Below are 16,862 nucleotides of genomic sequence, written 5' to 3'. Positions count from 1 at the left end.
TTCTCTCAGCTCCAGGATGGAAACATGAGAAAGAAGGGACCACATTTTCCCAACTCCCTAATGCAGATTCAGGACCATTAACCGTCTGCCTTTGTGTAAAAAAGTCTTCTTCTGAAGTTTATGCTCTTCAACGCTGCCCCTGAGACCTGACCCACCACCTACCAGTCTGACCCAAGTCACCGTGCTTCCTCTGCTCTGCACGTTTGGGCTATACGGGCATTCTTGATCTTCCTCTGACCCACAAGCAGGTTTCAACTTCAGGGTTTTTGATCTTGCTGTTCCCGTAAGCCTCGAAGGCTCTTTTCCTAGAACTTGTTATGGAAGCTCCTTCTTGTCATTCAGGTCTTTGGCTCAAATGTCAGTTTGGAGAGGCCTTTCTTGACACCCCTCTCTAAAACATCACGTCTTGTCCCATTACCCTGCATAATTTTCTCCATAGCATTTACTGCCATCTGAAATTATGTATCTACTTGACTGTTTTCCCCACTAGAATGTAAGTACTGGGAGTGATGAGATATTATCTGTCTTCATCTTTATCAGCAGCACATAGAACAATGTTTTGCACGTTAAATATTGACAATAAATGAATGAATGAATATCTTAAATTAAGAGGCTCTAAACTTTAGTCGAAAGGTGTGGTCAATGAGCTCAGCCCTTTAGTATGTAAAAGCAGAAGTCCCAAATGAAATCTTTGGGAATGTCCACTTACATATCAGAGCCATAGACTAAGGACCATGAGTAAGGGCTTCATAAGAATCTGGAAGGTTTGTTTATTATTTACCAAGCTCCTGCTATGTGCCAAGCACTGTACTCAGGAAAGGACCAAACGATGAACAGAAAAAGTCATGGTTCCTGCCTTTGAGAATTTGCAATTTAGTCCTTTCTGGGTTCCCTTGGATTTGCAGTAAACAGTGGTGTGCTGGAAACTGCTTTTAGCCACCTGCAAAACCCTACTGTTAAATTTTCAGGAATTTTGCAAGCCAGTTGTTAAACACTGCCATCATTAAAAGTCAAATTATATAAACTTACAAGTAAATTATGTTAAAAACAAAGATAATATACACTCAAAACTTTATGCCTAATTATTTTACTGTATCTTACTATTTTTTATGCTCTTGAGGTTATTTATGTTGATTGTATATGCATGGTGGAAATATTATATAGTGAGCACCTTTTCCCAGCTCCATGTTCAGTGACATCACTATGGTAGCTTGAAATGGTAGCTGTGGAGGAGTATTTACCCCAGGGAACTCGCCCAACACCATAATCAGGTCTTATCTACTCACCACCCTCACCCCCAACACACACTCCCAGCAACCTATCAAGGGATAGAGTATGTGTTGGCAGCCACTGAATTAAAGAGACAGAATCTCTAGGTCGTCCTATAAAGGAAGAAGAAAAACAGAATCAGCTGGTTTGGACCTGAGGAAGGGTCCTAGAACTATGCTATAATAAGAGTACTACAAGTTTTAAAGCAAATTTCTAAAACTTAATTCATTCTTTTATGTAATTTCAGAATATTATCTTTAATAACTTAAAAAATAAATTTATTTATTTTAGTTTTGGCTGCGTTGGGTCTTCGTTGCTGCGGGCGGGCTTTCTCTAGTTGCGGTGAGCGGGGGCTACTCCTCTTTGCAGTGCGGGGGCTACTCCTCTTTGCAGTGCGCGGGCTTTTCATTGCGGTGGCTTCTCTTGTTGCGGAGCACGGGCTTCAGTAGTTGTGGCACGCAGACTCAGTAGCTGTGGCTCGCGGGTTCTAGAGCACAGGCTCAGTAGTTGTGGCGCACGGGCTTAGTTGCTCCACGACACGTGGGATCTTCCCGGACCAGGACTCGAACCCGTGTCTCCTGCATTGGCAGGCAGATTCTTAACCGCTGCGCCACCAGGGAAGCACCTAAAAATTTATTTTTGGAAGGACTAACGTCCAGATTCCTGCAAGCCATTCCTGCAAGACACTAGTCATGGATAAGAACTTGGAATCTAGAGTCACATAGCTCTACCAACTAACAAGTTACCTGACTTTGGAAAAGTAAATTATCTTCTCTGATCCTGTAACCTCGTCTTTAAAATAGTCCCTACTTTATGGAATTGTTAGAGGGCTAAAAGTTCTTAGAACTTTAGTTGGTTATTGTTATTAAAATATTATTATTATTAAAAAACTTTAAGCAGTTACTTTCAGCTCTTTAGCCTCGCTAAAATTTAGTAGTCCAGATATGTTGCTATGTTTGGTTTTTAATAACCAGTGCTCCAGTTATTCAGGTAAAGAATTTAAAACTCCTAGAAGGTACTTTGTAAATCCTAACCTTCCCATCTAAAATAGGTGGCTTACTATTAACATGCCCGGCCGGGAGAGCTCTAATCTACGTTTGATCTCCTAGCCTTCAACGCCCAAAGGTGGGATAAGCACGTTTCCTGGACCTTGAGCTCTGATACGAAACGGAGCCGAGGGACGCCAGCTTGGTCTCCGCAAGGCACTCACGTGGGGTTGGGCCAAGCCCAGCCCAGCCAGCCGTTCCGTAAAATAGGCATCTGCCCGGCGTGCCTCTGTGTGAAGACAGCCACCATCCGCGAGCCTACGTGTCCTTTCGCTTGTTCCGCTGAGCTCGCGAATTTTGCGGGAGCCGACCGCTTCCCGCCAAGGGACACACCTGTCCGTGACCGCACTCTTATTGGCCGGGCCCGGATCTTGGCCCTGTGGCGTCAGCGGCAGGGGCTTGTCCTTGGCCGGAGAGCCTGGGCCAGAGCCGAGTGACATCAGCGAGGGCGTTCGGGGCACTGAGCGGCAGTGGGCGGGGCTTGCCGGAAGGTGTGCCGGGGGCTGGTTGGGGGCGAGGCGGCGGGGCCTGGGCGGGGCGAGGCGGCGGTGACGTCATGGGTCGGCGCGGTGGGGTGCGGCTCGCGCGCCGGTAGGTAACCACTGCACGCTGCGGTGCTCACCCCAGGCGGCGAGCCGCACGTAGCAGCCTCTCGCTAGTCTACGTCCTGCGCTGCCCATCATGTCCCTGAGGAGCAGCCTCTCGCTTCTTCTCCGTACGCAAGCGCGCTCAGTCCCGAAGAAGTCCGTCCACTCCGTGGCTGTCATTGGAGCCCCATTTTCACAGGGACAGGTGAGAACTGGGACCTGGCACCTTGGTGCAGGATTCCCGCCCCCTCACCCCAGCCTGGAGAAATCGGGACCGGTGGGAAGAATGGGGAGGTGAGAAGAGGATGGGGAGAAACGAAGAGGGGACGAGGAGGTGGATTCCCGCGATTGGGCACCGGGAGAGCACGTGGGATTCTCCTCGGTAGAAGGAGGGAGGGGATGAGGGCACCCGGTTTGCCACATGGGCAGGGGGCAGCGGGCTGGTGGGTTTCTTCGGCCTTACCCCCGAGGAGCGAGAAAGTGGTGAGTTCCGCTTGGGGTGATGGAGGAGAGGAAAGGAGGGAGAGGATTTCATGGAGGGGCTGGAAGAGGAGAAACCGACCAGAATCCCCGGTGGAAAATTGAGGGAGGAGAGGTTAAAGAGAGAGACCGAGGATTTAAGGCTCCAGGGTCCATTCTCAGAAAGAGAATTAACTGGAAAGGAAATTGGTGCTTGCCTCTCTAGCGGCGGGAAGGCGGAAGGGGCTGTTTTGTTCTCTCTTCAATGAAAGAAACCTGCAGTCGTGGAGAGGTCACTGGTGGAGAAGCTGGAGCTCGGCCCCGGCCTGCGACACGTACACCCAACAGCCAGATTCTGACTTGGCTCAGCCCCTTCCTCTGTCTTGCCTCCACTTGCCCTTCCCACAACGAGGGGCTTGGAAGGTTGATCTGAATCCAGTGATAGTTGTTTCTCCTCCTTCCCTGCAAGTGTTTGAAATGACCAGACCTCAGGTGAAAAGGATAAAAGGAAGGGCTGATGCCGTCACAGGTTTTCAGAGGGATCTGTTGGGAACTAAATATAGCATTGCAGACTTCTGTATTTTTGTGAGCTAAAGTGGTCTTATTTTCTAGTCATCTTCCCTCATATCTAACTGTGTAATTTATCTTACAGAAAAGAAAAGGAGTGGAATATGGTCCCACTGCTGTAAGAGAAGCTGGCTTGATGAAAAGGCTCTCCGATTTGGGTAAGTGGCTGGATTTTAGAAGTCTGAGGGCTGGTAACACGCCAGTTCAGAGTCTTATTCCCTTATATCCAGGAACTGCACAGCGTCAGCTGTGTATCTGGAAAGCGTTTCCCATCCTCCCTTGGATTCCACATGCAGCTTAAGATCTATGGAGGAGTCTTCAGGCAAAGTCTTCTTGCAACAAAGAGCCTGTGTGGAAGGCAAGGAGGCGGAGTGAGGCAGGGCCTGGAACAAGCTGCTAGTGACCGCAAAGCGGTGCTGAGCATGCTGGCTCTCACTCCCGCTGTGCAGTCAACCTTTCCCCAAAATTCTAGCTTTCCTAACTCAGTCAGAGGTGCTTATGATTCATCCGTCTACCAGTTTCCTCTCTTCAAGTCATTCATTTCCTCCTTAGGTTTAAGAACTTTCTATTACTGTAAGCAGACCCTTAGGTCTGTTTTCTCCAAACTTCCCTGATTATGAAAATCACTTGGTTTACTTGTGAGAAATAGAGATTCCTAGGCTTCTCAGTGGATGAGTCTGGTTTATTGGCTCTGAGGTAGGACCCAGACACGTGCATTTTCACAAGCACCCCAGGTAATCAAAAGTAACGTTGTAATCTTGATAGTCTTGTAATCTGGATAGTACTCTAAACGTACAGAACCAGAGGTAATTCCAACCCAAAGATAAATGCCATTTATATAGTAAAGGAAAACCTTGTTAGTAACAGGGTACCAAATTCCAACACCATTATGGTAGGAAGGTTCTTATATCTAACCCAAATGTTTCTAGCTGTTGTTCAAGGCCATTTCCTCTATTATATTAGGGCCATTCACATATCTCTTCTGGAGTATAAAGTGCAAAAGGCATGGCAGTAGGGAACTATAGGTCCTGGAGATACTAATACAGAATCTAGGTGAACTACAAATCCCCTACCCATGCTTGCTTTGAAACCTCCTCTGCTGATCATTGAGCCCATTCCAGGGGTGGGTTATTTCCCTCTAAAACAGGAATAATGAAGTCACCGTGTGTCTTCCATACACCTCTGGTTACATATGGATGTGGTGTCTTGATTTGAATACTCAAACCTTTTCTGTTAAATAATAAAGAGACCCAACTGAAGAAGGAACTATAATTAATCACTTTAATAATTCTCCAAGTTTACCACCAAAGATGAGAGATAAGACTTACACTTGGGCTTCCCTGGTGGTGCAGTGGTTGAGAATCTGCCTGCCAATGCAGGGGACACGGGTTCGAGCCCTGGTCTGGAAAGATCCCACATGCCGCGGAGCAGCTAGGCCCGTGAGCCACAATTACTGAGCCTGCGCGTCTGGAGCCTGTGCTCCGCAACAAGAGAGGCCGCGATAGTGAGAGGCCCGCGCACCGCGATGAAGAGTGGCCCCCGCTTGCCACAACTAGAGAAAGCCCTCGCACAGAAACGAAGACCCAACACAGCCATAAATAAATAAACAAATACTTACAAAAAAAAAAAAAAAAAAAGACTTTCACTTAATGTGTCACAGGTTACCTAATGGGAGGAAGTTGTCCCCCCTCCCCCCGCTTATAAATGAAGATACTATCCCTTTAAATCAGCTGTACACATTCTTTTTAAAAGCATAATTTTACACTGAGGGAAAACAATTTCTGCTAATCACTATTTTTTAATACCTGGTAATCCTGCAGCTCATCTGATAAACTGAGCCTGGCTTTGCTCAAATTGCCTGCTCATTGTTCTATTCTGTCTTAAGAGACTTCTGACTAGATTCAATTGTAGCCTCTTACGCAGGGGACATTAATAATATCCAGCTGAGGCTGCTGAATGAGGGGGAAGGGAACATTTATAAGCAGCTTCTCTTACTCATGCTTTGTACACCTCCTTTCCTGCCACAGCTCCTGGTATTTTTCCACTCCAACCTGGGGAAGCCATTCTCCCTAAACTTCCACTGCCTCAAATACTTCCTGTGTAAATCTCCAAGCTAAAGTGATGATGAAGCTTCAGTTTATTTGGTCTCCCCTTTAATTTTTTTCAAATCGTTTTAGTTTTACAATTTATATCCTTACCCTGTAGCTGATTGGCAGCCCGGTATCACCAGCAGTCTGAAACAGAATCTCATTGCATATTAATAAGATTGTGGCACTCAGCAGATTTCCAGCATGTGGTTTTGGCTAATCTCCAGAAATATGTTGGAGAAAAATACCAAGAGGAGTTTCAGTTGCTCTATTCTGAAACAGCACCAAATAAGCAGCATGGGTCAAATTTCAAGGGAGAGAAGACCCATGGAAAGGTAGCTCATAAATCCCTTTGTTCCTTGCCTTCTGCTCTGATGTCACAGGCTGCTGCTGTTGCCATGGCATCCGCTATACTTCCTGTTCTCTTGAATGAATATATTTGCCTTTGTCTGGGTTTTTTTTTTTTTCCTTTCCCTGGGCTTAGTAAGGACACTCAATGGTTCCTCTCTCAGGTAACCACTTATTTTAGTATATAAAGAGAGCCTGAGAAAAATGAAGAAGTAATTGCTCTGGCAAGGCTTAGGTGCAGTGCCTCTGCTCATGATTCTGGTTAGCTCTTATAGCCGTGGCAATTTTCCCTTTTTTTCTTCAGAAGTAGGATGAGTGTTCTGTGGGTAAGATAGTTATAAACAGTTTGATGTGTCTGTCATTGTAATTATGGTAATTTGACCCAGCTGTGGTACTGAAGCGGTGACAGCCTAAATGAACTGTATTCCCGTGACCAGCCAAGGGTCCTGGAGTTCAGGAAGCCACATGGGAGCTATTCTGGTTCCCCTCAACTAGGCTAGGGACATTTATTCTTCTGCTCCATTTGGTGCTCCATGAGAGAGCAGAGCAGGCAACTCTGGTTGAGACCCAAGAATCTGGTCTGCTTCAGCAAGAACCAATAGAGAGCCTGAGATAGTTTAAACATAGAGGTATGAGAGCTGTTTGTTTGGAACAGATTGATATGTGAGTGCAGGGGTCAGTATGTGCTTTCAGTATTTGGTAGAGAACAGCAGCCATCACAAATTTAGTTTTATGATAGTGATGCTTCAGCCTGGCTCCCATCTTACCACCACACTGAAACTACCCTGAGCAAGCTCACTGATTTGTCAGCCTCTATTGTGCTGGACCTCTCTACTGCACAACTGACCACTTTATTCCTGAAATATTCTGTTAGGACACTACTCTCTCCTGAGCCTCCTCTCTATTGCCTGGTCCTTCCTGGACTCCTTTTTGGGATCCTCGTCATCTTCCCAGCCCTCAAATGCTCATGTCCCCAGTGTTCCACCAGCTTTGTACTAAGTAGCCTCATCTCACTGCCACAGATGTCTCAAACTCTATAGGTTCGAAACAAAATTCATTATCTTCTCCCTCAAATCTGCTTGTCTTGCTGTCTTCCCATTGTCTGTTTCACACTATCACTCATTATCTAGTTACTCAAGTCAAACTCCAAGACCATCAGAATTCTTTTGTCATCCCTTTTGTTCCTTACTTCTGATCACAAAGTCTTGTTGACTTCTTTTCCCCCTTCTAAATGATTAGAGTCCTTCCCATAATGGCCCTGCTCTAGTTCTGTCCTTCTCACACACAGATCTAATTTTCCAATAATGACTCTTGTCCCATTTTGCCTGCCTCAGTTCATTCTTTACTGCAACCAGACTGATCTTTTTAAGACTATTTTTCTCCTTTGCTTAGTCTTTCCATGGCTTTTTACATGCATCCATGCTTCTCAGTCTTGTCATTCATATACCATCTTTGCTGACTTGCCATATTTTTTTTTTTGGTGTTTTGCTTTAAATTGGCTTTAAAGCTTTATACTTTTAAAATGTAGCCTGCCCCTACAGTAAACAATGAAATCTCAGGCTTGTGCTAGATGCATTTTTCTAATACATTTTCATTTTAATAGTTTTACATTTTGGTATTTGATCTTCAACCACTGGTCGTATGTGTTCCATGCTTAACAACCAGTAAGACAGATCCTCTATAATTTGGCCCTCTTCTACCTCTTTAGACTTCTCTCCATCCACATTCCACCTCATTTGTGTTGTAACTGGGGTTGTGGGCACTTGACCTAGGCTCCATCAACAGAAACACCCACCCTAAACCTTGTCTTGACATTCTGGAAGAAGGGGCAATAAAGAATTCATTCTGTGATGGGCAGTTGTGGCGGCAGTTCTAGCAGTAGCTTCTGTCCAGTGTCAGTGGGGTCAGCCATGCAAACTGTAGTGCTTCCTTTTCGTAGTAGTGGAGGAGACAGGAGCAGTGGTATCTTCACTGGACCAATCTGCAATGTGACTTTTGGGGCCATTATTTCTGGCAATGTGACCTTTAAACCACATTTTGGTCCTCTTAAGATGATTCTGGGAGTTACCCAAATTGAAAAAACTGCTTTTCTTTAAATTAGCTAGAAAGGTTTCTGTTGCTTGCAGCTTAAAGATCCTGACTGATGAATCAGTTTACAAATTCCAGTGAGAAATTACCATGTGGATTGGAATATGCAAAGCCCTCTCTCCCCAGGCCCTTGATAATAAATTCTTATTCTTTTGTTTGCTTTTTTTCCCCTAGTACTTGACACAATCTTTTTGTATGTTAATACAACTCATTAGGTTATGCTTTCTTTGGTCTTTTGTTAATCTAGGAGTATGTTTTAGTCCCTTTGGATTTTAGCAACTCCTTGTTCTCTTGGTGTTGATTTTTGAACTATCATGTTCCTTAATACAACTTCTGAAATAGCAGCCTAAAGCCTTTTTTTTTTTTTTTTTTTAATTTTTTGGTCACACCACAGGGCATGTGGGATCTTTGTTCACTGACCAGGGATCGAACCCGCGCCCCCTACATTGGAAGCGCGGAGTCTTAACCACTGGATCGCCAGGGCAGTCCCAAGCCTAAAGCTTTAATTTAAAACCTCTTCAAGTTCTAGGCATGCCTGACTATAGTAAACAGATCTACCTTAATGTGTTATGGGGACTTAATTTCACTTTCAATGTTCTATATCTTAAGCATGGTGGAGGTTACAGGACTGCATATATCTGCCAAAACTCATTGCACTTAAAGTGTCAATTAATATAAAGTATGCATTAAAGCTGTTTAAACATTTTCAGGTTTATTTTTTTCTTAGCAGCTTTCAGTCACTAAAAACTATAACAAGTTCATTGTTCGTATATATTCAAAAAATTTGAGCACTACTAAGCTTTAGGTACTAGGAATACAATAGTGAACAAAACAGAAATACCTGTTATCATGGAACTCTCATTCTAATGAGAGGTGGTTGGAAGCAGATATAAATAAAACATACAGTATGTCAGATGTAATGAGCGCTATAGAATAAATGAAAGCAAGGGATGGGGAGATAGGGTAAGCACTGCAGATGTAGGTAGGAGGCCTCACTGAGAAGGGGTCATGTGAGCAGACCTTTGGGAGGTAAGGAAAGGAACCATGTGCATATCTGGGAGAAAAGCATTTCAGGAAGAGGGTAAGTGCAGTAAGTAAAGTGCAAAGACCCTGAGATAGAAAAGTGCCTGGAATGTTCAGGGAACAAAAAGCTGTTCCTGAGGTCTTGCCAGTGGTTGTCATGTGGGAAGGGGAGGGCCTTTCTACACTCTTATCTCCAGTTTTTCAAGAAAAGCCAGAAATCTGGGTTCTTACGGGAGATTTAAGAAAAATGTGATATTCATAAAATGGAGTATTGAGCCATAAAAAGGAATGAATTGCTAGTTCATGCTACAAAATGGATAAACTTTGAAAGCATTATACTGAGTGAAAGAATGCAGAAGACCACATATTGTATGAATCCATTTATATGAAGTGTCCAGAATAGGCAAATCCATATAGAAAGTGATTAGTGGTTCCCAGGGGCTGGGGGGAGAGGGAATGGGGAGTGACCGCTAATGGGTACTGGTTTCTTTCTGGAGTGTGATAAAGCTTTTCTGGAATTAGTAATTTGCTAATGCCTTGGCAAAAGCGTACATCACTGATGAACCTGAATACAGGCAAATCTATTATAGATGTTATTGGCATTTGGCAAATTTCAATATAACCATATCTTTCCTGCTTAGAAGAAGGCAGCAAAGAATTTAACTTACATCTTATATTTCAAAGTTGTTTGATACCTAACATTTACTATGTTCTAGGCACTGTGCTAGGTTCTTGCTATTATGTGATTTTTTTTTTTAAACAAGTTTGGGATTATCCATGCATTTTATTATTATTTTTTAAAATATTTGTTTATTTATTTTGTTGCACCGGGTCTTAGTTGCAGCAGTTGGGCTCCTAAGTTGCGGCTCAAGCTCTCCTTAGTTGGGGCTCACCAGCTCCTTAGTTGTGGCATGCGAACTCTTAGTTGTGGCATGCATGTGGGACCTAGTTCCCTGACCAAGGATCGAACCCTGGCCCCCTGCATTGGGAGTGTGGAGTCTTATCCACTGCACCACCAGGGAAGTCCCTATTATGTGATTCTTAATCTTAAGAGCAAATTATGACACCCATTAGGATGGCTAGCATCAAAAAAACCCCAAAATAAGAAGTGTTGGTGAGGATATGGAGATATCAGAACCCTTGTGCACTGTTGGTGGGAACACAAAATCATACAGGTACTGCGGAAAACAGTATGGAGTTTTCTCAAAGTTAAAAATAGTTACTAGATGATCTACAAATTCTACTCTGGGCATATATCCAAAAGAATTGAAAAGTAGGGTTTCGAAGAGATATCTGTGCACCCATATTCATAGCAGCATTATTCACAATAGCCAAAAGGTGGAAGCAACCCAAGCGTCCATTGATGGATGAATGGATAAGCAAAATGTGGTACAAACATACAATAGAATATTAGCATTAAAAAGGAAAATGACACATGCTATAACATGGTGACCCTTGAGAACATTATGTTAAGGGATATAAGCCAGTTGCAAAAAGACATACTGTATGATTCCACTTATGAGGTACCTAGATTAGTCAAATTCATAGGGGCCAAGTAGAATGGTGGTTCAGGGACTGGGGGAAGAGGAATGGAGACAGATGGTTTAATGGGTAAAGAATTTCAGTTTTGCAAGAAAGTGTTCTGGAGATGGGTGGTGGTGATGGTTATGCAACAATGTGAATGTACTTAATGCCACCTCATGGTTAAGACGGTTATTTTTATGTATATTTTACCACAATTTAAAATTAAAAAGGAAACACTTAAAATAAGTTAGAATAGAATATTCTAAGAACAAGGAAGGTCACTTGAGGTTTTAACTTCTTAGGGACATAATGCTGTAGGCTTGAAAATTTTTTTCAACTTGTTATTTAGCACACTGTTCTATAAATAAAAGCTGAGAATGGAAAAAAGTAAAGTATGGCCTGAAGGTCATACAGTCAGCAGTAGAAGTAGTTGAGAACCTCATTTCTTACCATATACAATCTAGCCCCTCAATTGGTGCAGTCAGCTGCCTTCTCAGCTCTTACCATGGTTGAAGAAACTGAGTGGCACCATCGTAAAGGTAGGGTCTCCAACTTCTTCCAAAAATCCTGTTTCTCATGATGGCTATTTGAAATCTGTACCCATAATCGTCCTGTTTTTCCAACTCAGGTATGAACTCCCTAACTTCTAGCTCTTCTCCCCATCATCCCCCAATTAGTTGTATCGACAAAGATGCTATTACACTGTCCTCAGAGGATGAGGTATCCAGTCCTTCCTGTATTAGGTAGGTACAATTGCACGTGATAAGAGCCCCAAATAAGCGGTTTAAGAAAAATAGTTCACTCTCTAGGAAATAGTCTAGAGAGAAGTCCAGAACTGGTTTGGAGGCTCAGTTCCTTGAAGTTCAGTTGCTAGATTCTTATCTTGCTGCACTACCAGCAAGGCCTCTATCTAATGGTCCCAGATGGCTGTGGCCTCATTTCTGGCAGCAGGATGGGAAAATAAACCAACAAGCGGGCGAAGGGAGAACTTGTGCTTTCCCTTAAGGAAAGTTCCCAGGACACTGTTGCAGGATACCTCTTCTTATCCTTTTGGCTCCAGTGGGTCACATGGCCACAGCTAGTTGGAAGGGAAGACGGTGAATTTAGTCTCTTCTAAGGGGTCGTGCCCCAGCTAAAATCCTCTGTGGAGGAAGGGAAGAGCAGATATTGGACAAGTGGCTGTGAGCCACACCATCTCCCTGTGCTCTAGATCCCATCCCTTCCTGGCTCCTGAGGGTTCTTGTTCCAGCACTTAGCCCTTCTCTCCCCTTGTTTCTCAGCGTCTCTCTACTAACCTGTCTCTTCAGTAAGTAAGTGCAAATCTTGCCCACCTCCCATCCCCCTCTGCCGTATGTAGCCTTCTAGCTCTTGTCCAGTTATCTTGTTTCTCTTCAGAAACAAAATAACTGGCTTCCCCACTGCCTTTTCACAGGTCAACTTGCTATAATCAGGGGTCCTGGGCCATCATTGCAACGAAACTGGTTTTGCTGAGGTCTCTGACCTCCTACTTTTTAATATGGTGGACCCTGCAACATTCACATTCGACACTATTAACCATCTTATCTTATTGAAACTGCCACCACTCTCTTCTGATTTTAACTCTTCAGGTTCCTTTGCTAGACCCTCTGCTGCCTACCCCTTACATTTTAGTATTCCTCAGGGTTCTGTCCTTGACCCTCTGCTTTATGCTGTCTCAGTTGGCAATTTGTCCATTTCCACAGCCTTCCTGTTACCTGTATGCTGATGCCTCCAGAGCTTTATCTCCAACACTTATTCCCCCTCCCTCCCAGCTCCAAACCTGTATACCAGCTGGCTTCCATGTATCTTCTTAACTTTTTATTACAGGAGTGTTCAAACATAAGAAAAGTAGAGACGGTAACATAATGAATTTGATAGCTATCACCTAGCATCAATTATCTATACCTGGCAAGGTTTCTCACCCCACCTCCATACCTTTTGAAGCAAATCACAGACATCATTTTGTTTCATCTGCAGATATTTCATTATATGTCTTCAAAATACAAGAATGCTTTAAAACTTAACTACAATACCATTATCACACCTAAAATAAATATCAAATACCAGTATTGTGGAAATATAATTTAAAAATATCTCCCATCTGAGAACCTATCCACAAAGGTGGTAGAGAAGGAAAACAGTTTATTATTGAATAAGCATTAAATCGGGCGATCTGATAAAAGACTGCAAAGACAAATCTTACTCTTTTCTATAGCCAAGCAGGTGCAGCACAATCCATGTTTTCGAGATTAATAACTAGTCCTCCAGTTAGAGGACTTTGATAGTTGACCTTTTGTCACATGTAGCTCATCCTAACTTTATCATGGAAATTGGAGTGATTACCGGTTAGCTGATTGGCTTTATCTGGACAGGAAACAAACTTCTCATATCTTAAAGGGGGGGGGGGTAGATTTTTGGCAAATTGAAGCAAGGGGCCCACCACTCATACCCATAGAACTGGGAGGTTGGGGCCCTAGGTGTTTGTATTTCAAAAAATGGTTCCTGGGCTTCCCTGGTGGCGCAGTGGTTGAGAGTCTGCCTGCCAATGCAGGGGACGTGGGTTCAAGCCCTGGTCTGGGAAGATCCCACATGCCGCGGAGCAACTGGGCCCGTGAGCCACAACTACTGAGCCTGCGCGTCTGGAGCCTGTGCTCCGCAACAAGAGAGGCCGCGATGGTGAGAGGCCCGCGCACTGCGATGAAGAGTGGCCCCCACTTGTGCAACTAGAGAAAGCCCTTGCACAGAAACGAAGACCCAACACAGCTAAAAATAATAAAATAAAAAATAAAAATTAAAAAAAAAAAAGACTCAGTGCTTTCACTGCTGTGGCCTGGGTTCAGTCCCTGGTCGGGGAACTAAGATCCCACACACACACACACACAAATGGTTCCCAAGTCCTTGAGGAAACATTCCTGGGTTGTGAGGCCTATTTAGTCATTATAAAGATTACATACATGTGAAAAGGACAGAGAAAGAAATTCTGAAACACAAGGGAGAAGTTTTTACCCTTATTTTCAACAGAGATAATTAAGTCTTTTTTCAACTTGTATCTGCCCTTACACCAGTTAATGTTCACATTGCCCGACTGATTTACACTTTTTGTGTTTATCTTTTTACAGTTTGAGTTTGGATCCAAATAAGGTCTGTATTGTTATCTCGTAAGTCCTTTATAGGTCCCTCCTGTTTTCTTCCTTCTTCCTTGCAGTTGATCTGTAGCGGAAACTAGGTCATTTGTCTGCAGAATCTCTCAGCTTGTATTTTGCAGATCACATCCCTGTGGCATCCTACGACATGTTCTTTGTCCTCTGTATTTCCTTTCTACTGGCTATTGGGTCTAGATCCTTGGTCAGATTCAGGTCCAGTTTTTTTTTTCTGGCGGTTCTGCTTTGTAGGTGGTGGTATACACTTCCATCAGAAGTGATGTCATCAGCCATTGAACACTGCCTAGATTTGAGCCATTAACTTGTTTCCACGTATTATCAACAGGATAGTCTCTAACACCCCAATGTCAGAGTATCCAAAACTGAACTTACCATCATCTCCACTCCCTTCCCCTGTGGTTTCTCATCTCTGATGGTAGCAGAGCCAGAAAACTGGAGGGTAAACCTTCTCTCTCTCCTCCACACCCCTCTAAGTATTGCTGGAATCTTGTCAGTTCTGTCTGTCTTGTCTTTACAGCCCCTCTGGGAGCTGCTCTTCTGCAGGCCAGGCCATTTTCTAGAGGCCACCAGATCACTAGATTAACAGTGCAGATTTTTTTTTTTTTGTCTGTGTTGGGTCTTCATTGCTTCGCACGGGCTTTTCTCTACTTGCGGTGAGTGGGGGCTACCCTTCGTTGCGGTGCGCAGGCTACTTACTGCAGTGGCTTCTCGTTTCGGAGCACGGGTTCTAGGTGCGCGGGCTTCAGTAGTTGAAGCACGCTGGCTCAGTAGTTGCGGCATGCAGGACAGTGCAGATTTGATTTGTCACCTCCTGACTTGAACCTTAGTAGCTCCCTGCTGCATTTAGGACCTGGGCCCTGCCCCCTCCTCCTTCCTCATCTCTCTGCAGTCCTCCCGGATGGACCCTGGGCATTGTTCTGTAGGGTTGAAGGTATGTGCTTCTGCTTGGCAAGCCTTTGCCCTTTCATTCCTGGCTAAAACCTTCAGGATTCAGGTACTGATTCTTCTGAGAAGTCCCCTTGGCTCATCCTGGGTCTGAGTCAGCACCTTCCCCTGTTCCCATCACACCCTGTGCACAGCTGCATCATCGCAGTTTGCACCGGCCTGTGCTTTCCCTGCCTGTCTTCTGACCAGGCTGTGAGCTCCCTGAAGGCTGCAACCAGGTGCACAGTCAGCACACAGTTAGCGTTTGTTGAAGGACGAAATGGGGCAAAGCATCCAGGCTTTCTCCTGGAACTTCATTCACATCGTGATCCGTGGGATTTTCCCAGATCACTATTTCCTTACTCTCAAAATGGTTTGTTCCTCAGAAGCCCCCTGGTTTCCCAGATTTTAAAAATGTTTAAATTGAATAACTGTCATATATCAAATTTTAAACTCTTACAAGGTGTTGGGCTACCAGTTGATGAATTTAGTCAAGCTAAATGTTGGTAAGTGGCGATGGCTAGTTTTTGCCTCCTTTTTTGAAACATACTTATTCCAGGACCTAAGTAGCTAATGATGGCTGCTTCAAGTAAGGCTGACCTCTAGTTGCTTTAGAAAGGAGTGGCATTACTCCTTTAATATCCAAAATAGCACATTCAGAGGCCTAGAACCTAAGGGGATTACTGTGGTTGGTTTAAATAATTTAATCCTTGAATAAATTTACTTGTCCCTCTCTATTAATGACCAAGCTCTCTCTTTTTTTTAAATGTTTTTATTTATTTATTTATTTTTATTTTTGGCTGCATTGGGTCTTCGTTGCTGTGCGTGGGCTCCCTCTAGCTGAAGCGAGCGGGGGCTACTCTTCGTCGCGGTGCGGGGGCTTCTCGTTGCGGAGCACAGGCTCTAGGCTCGCGTGCTTCAGTAGTTGTGGCTTGTGGGCTCGGTAGTTGTGGCTCACAGGCTCTAGAGCGCAGGCTCAGTAGTTGTGGCACACGGGCTTAGTTGCTCCGTGGCATGTGGGATCTTCCTGGACCAGGGCTCGAACCTGTGTCCCCTGCATTGGCAGGCAGATTCTTAACCACTGCACCACCAGGGAAGTCCCCCAAGCTCTCTTAATAGTGAGGGTGTATTCCTATAATAGGTGTGGTAATGCTAGGATTTGAAGAGAAGGAAGCATCTTTTTGGCCCCCTCCTCCACCCCAAGAAGCCAGAAACACAGAATAGGAAAAGAAGTAGAAAATACCTTCCTGTGTGACCTGAGAACTGAGTCACAGCAGGGTGTAGCACTGTGGTTAGGGCTTTCAGAGAATTGGTGTTCCAAGTGAAATCGGCCATGCCTTTATATTCTTTTACAGGGAAGGTAGAAAATTTGAACTGTGTGTGACAACTGGGCTCCTTAGGAGCTATTTCAATGAGAAATCAGTGGGCCTGTGTATGTTTGCTACTTCTCACCAAAAACTCTTGTTCTTATCCAAATGACATAGTTGTATTGCAAACAAGTTTTGGGAAGTCTTAGATTACACCATCTATTGCAAAGAAAAGGGTAGGGTGGGGAGAAAAACCACAAAGATGCCTCAGCTAGTTGAACTAATAATGCAAGCCCTAGCACGTGTAGGCTTTTCCTTGTTATCTCATTTCAATCCTTGTAACGACTGTGTGAGGTGGGACAAACTTAGAGACTGAACTTGGTTGGAGATCTTGACTCTTCTGGGAAGTTAGGGGCCAAAGGACAGGGATTCTTTCCTTCGCGTCTGTTGTGGC

The 16,862-nt window shown here is 44.2% G+C and overlaps 1 protein-coding gene across 2 annotated transcripts in view; it reads left to right on the top strand.

Annotated features, from left to right (window-relative positions):
• Positions 1–16,862, top strand: part of ARG2 (arginase 2) — a 46,302-nt gene that overhangs the window by 15,375 nt on the left and 14,065 nt on the right. Inside the window, exons 2-3 of one of the 2 annotated variants that reach the window (XM_068543809.1) lie at positions 2,943–3,107; positions 4,014–4,086. In XM_068543809.1, coding sequence (XP_068399910.1) covers positions 2,997–3,107; positions 4,014–4,086 — 184 coding nt within the window. In that variant the 5' untranslated portion in view covers positions 2,943–2,996. Of the gene's footprint in view, positions 1–2,909; positions 3,108–4,013; positions 4,087–16,862 lie in introns of those variants that run through there. The other variant, XM_068543801.1, reaches the window with a different exon arrangement.

The sequence above is a fragment of the Eschrichtius robustus genome, chromosome 1 (assembly GCF_028021215.1).
Source record: "Eschrichtius robustus isolate mEscRob2 chromosome 1, mEscRob2.pri, whole genome shotgun sequence".
Classification (NCBI taxonomy): domain Eukaryota; kingdom Metazoa; phylum Chordata; class Mammalia; order Artiodactyla; family Eschrichtiidae; genus Eschrichtius; species Eschrichtius robustus.
Note: the sequence above shows the minus strand (reverse complement) of the source record. Positions and strands in the feature narration are given on the sequence as shown.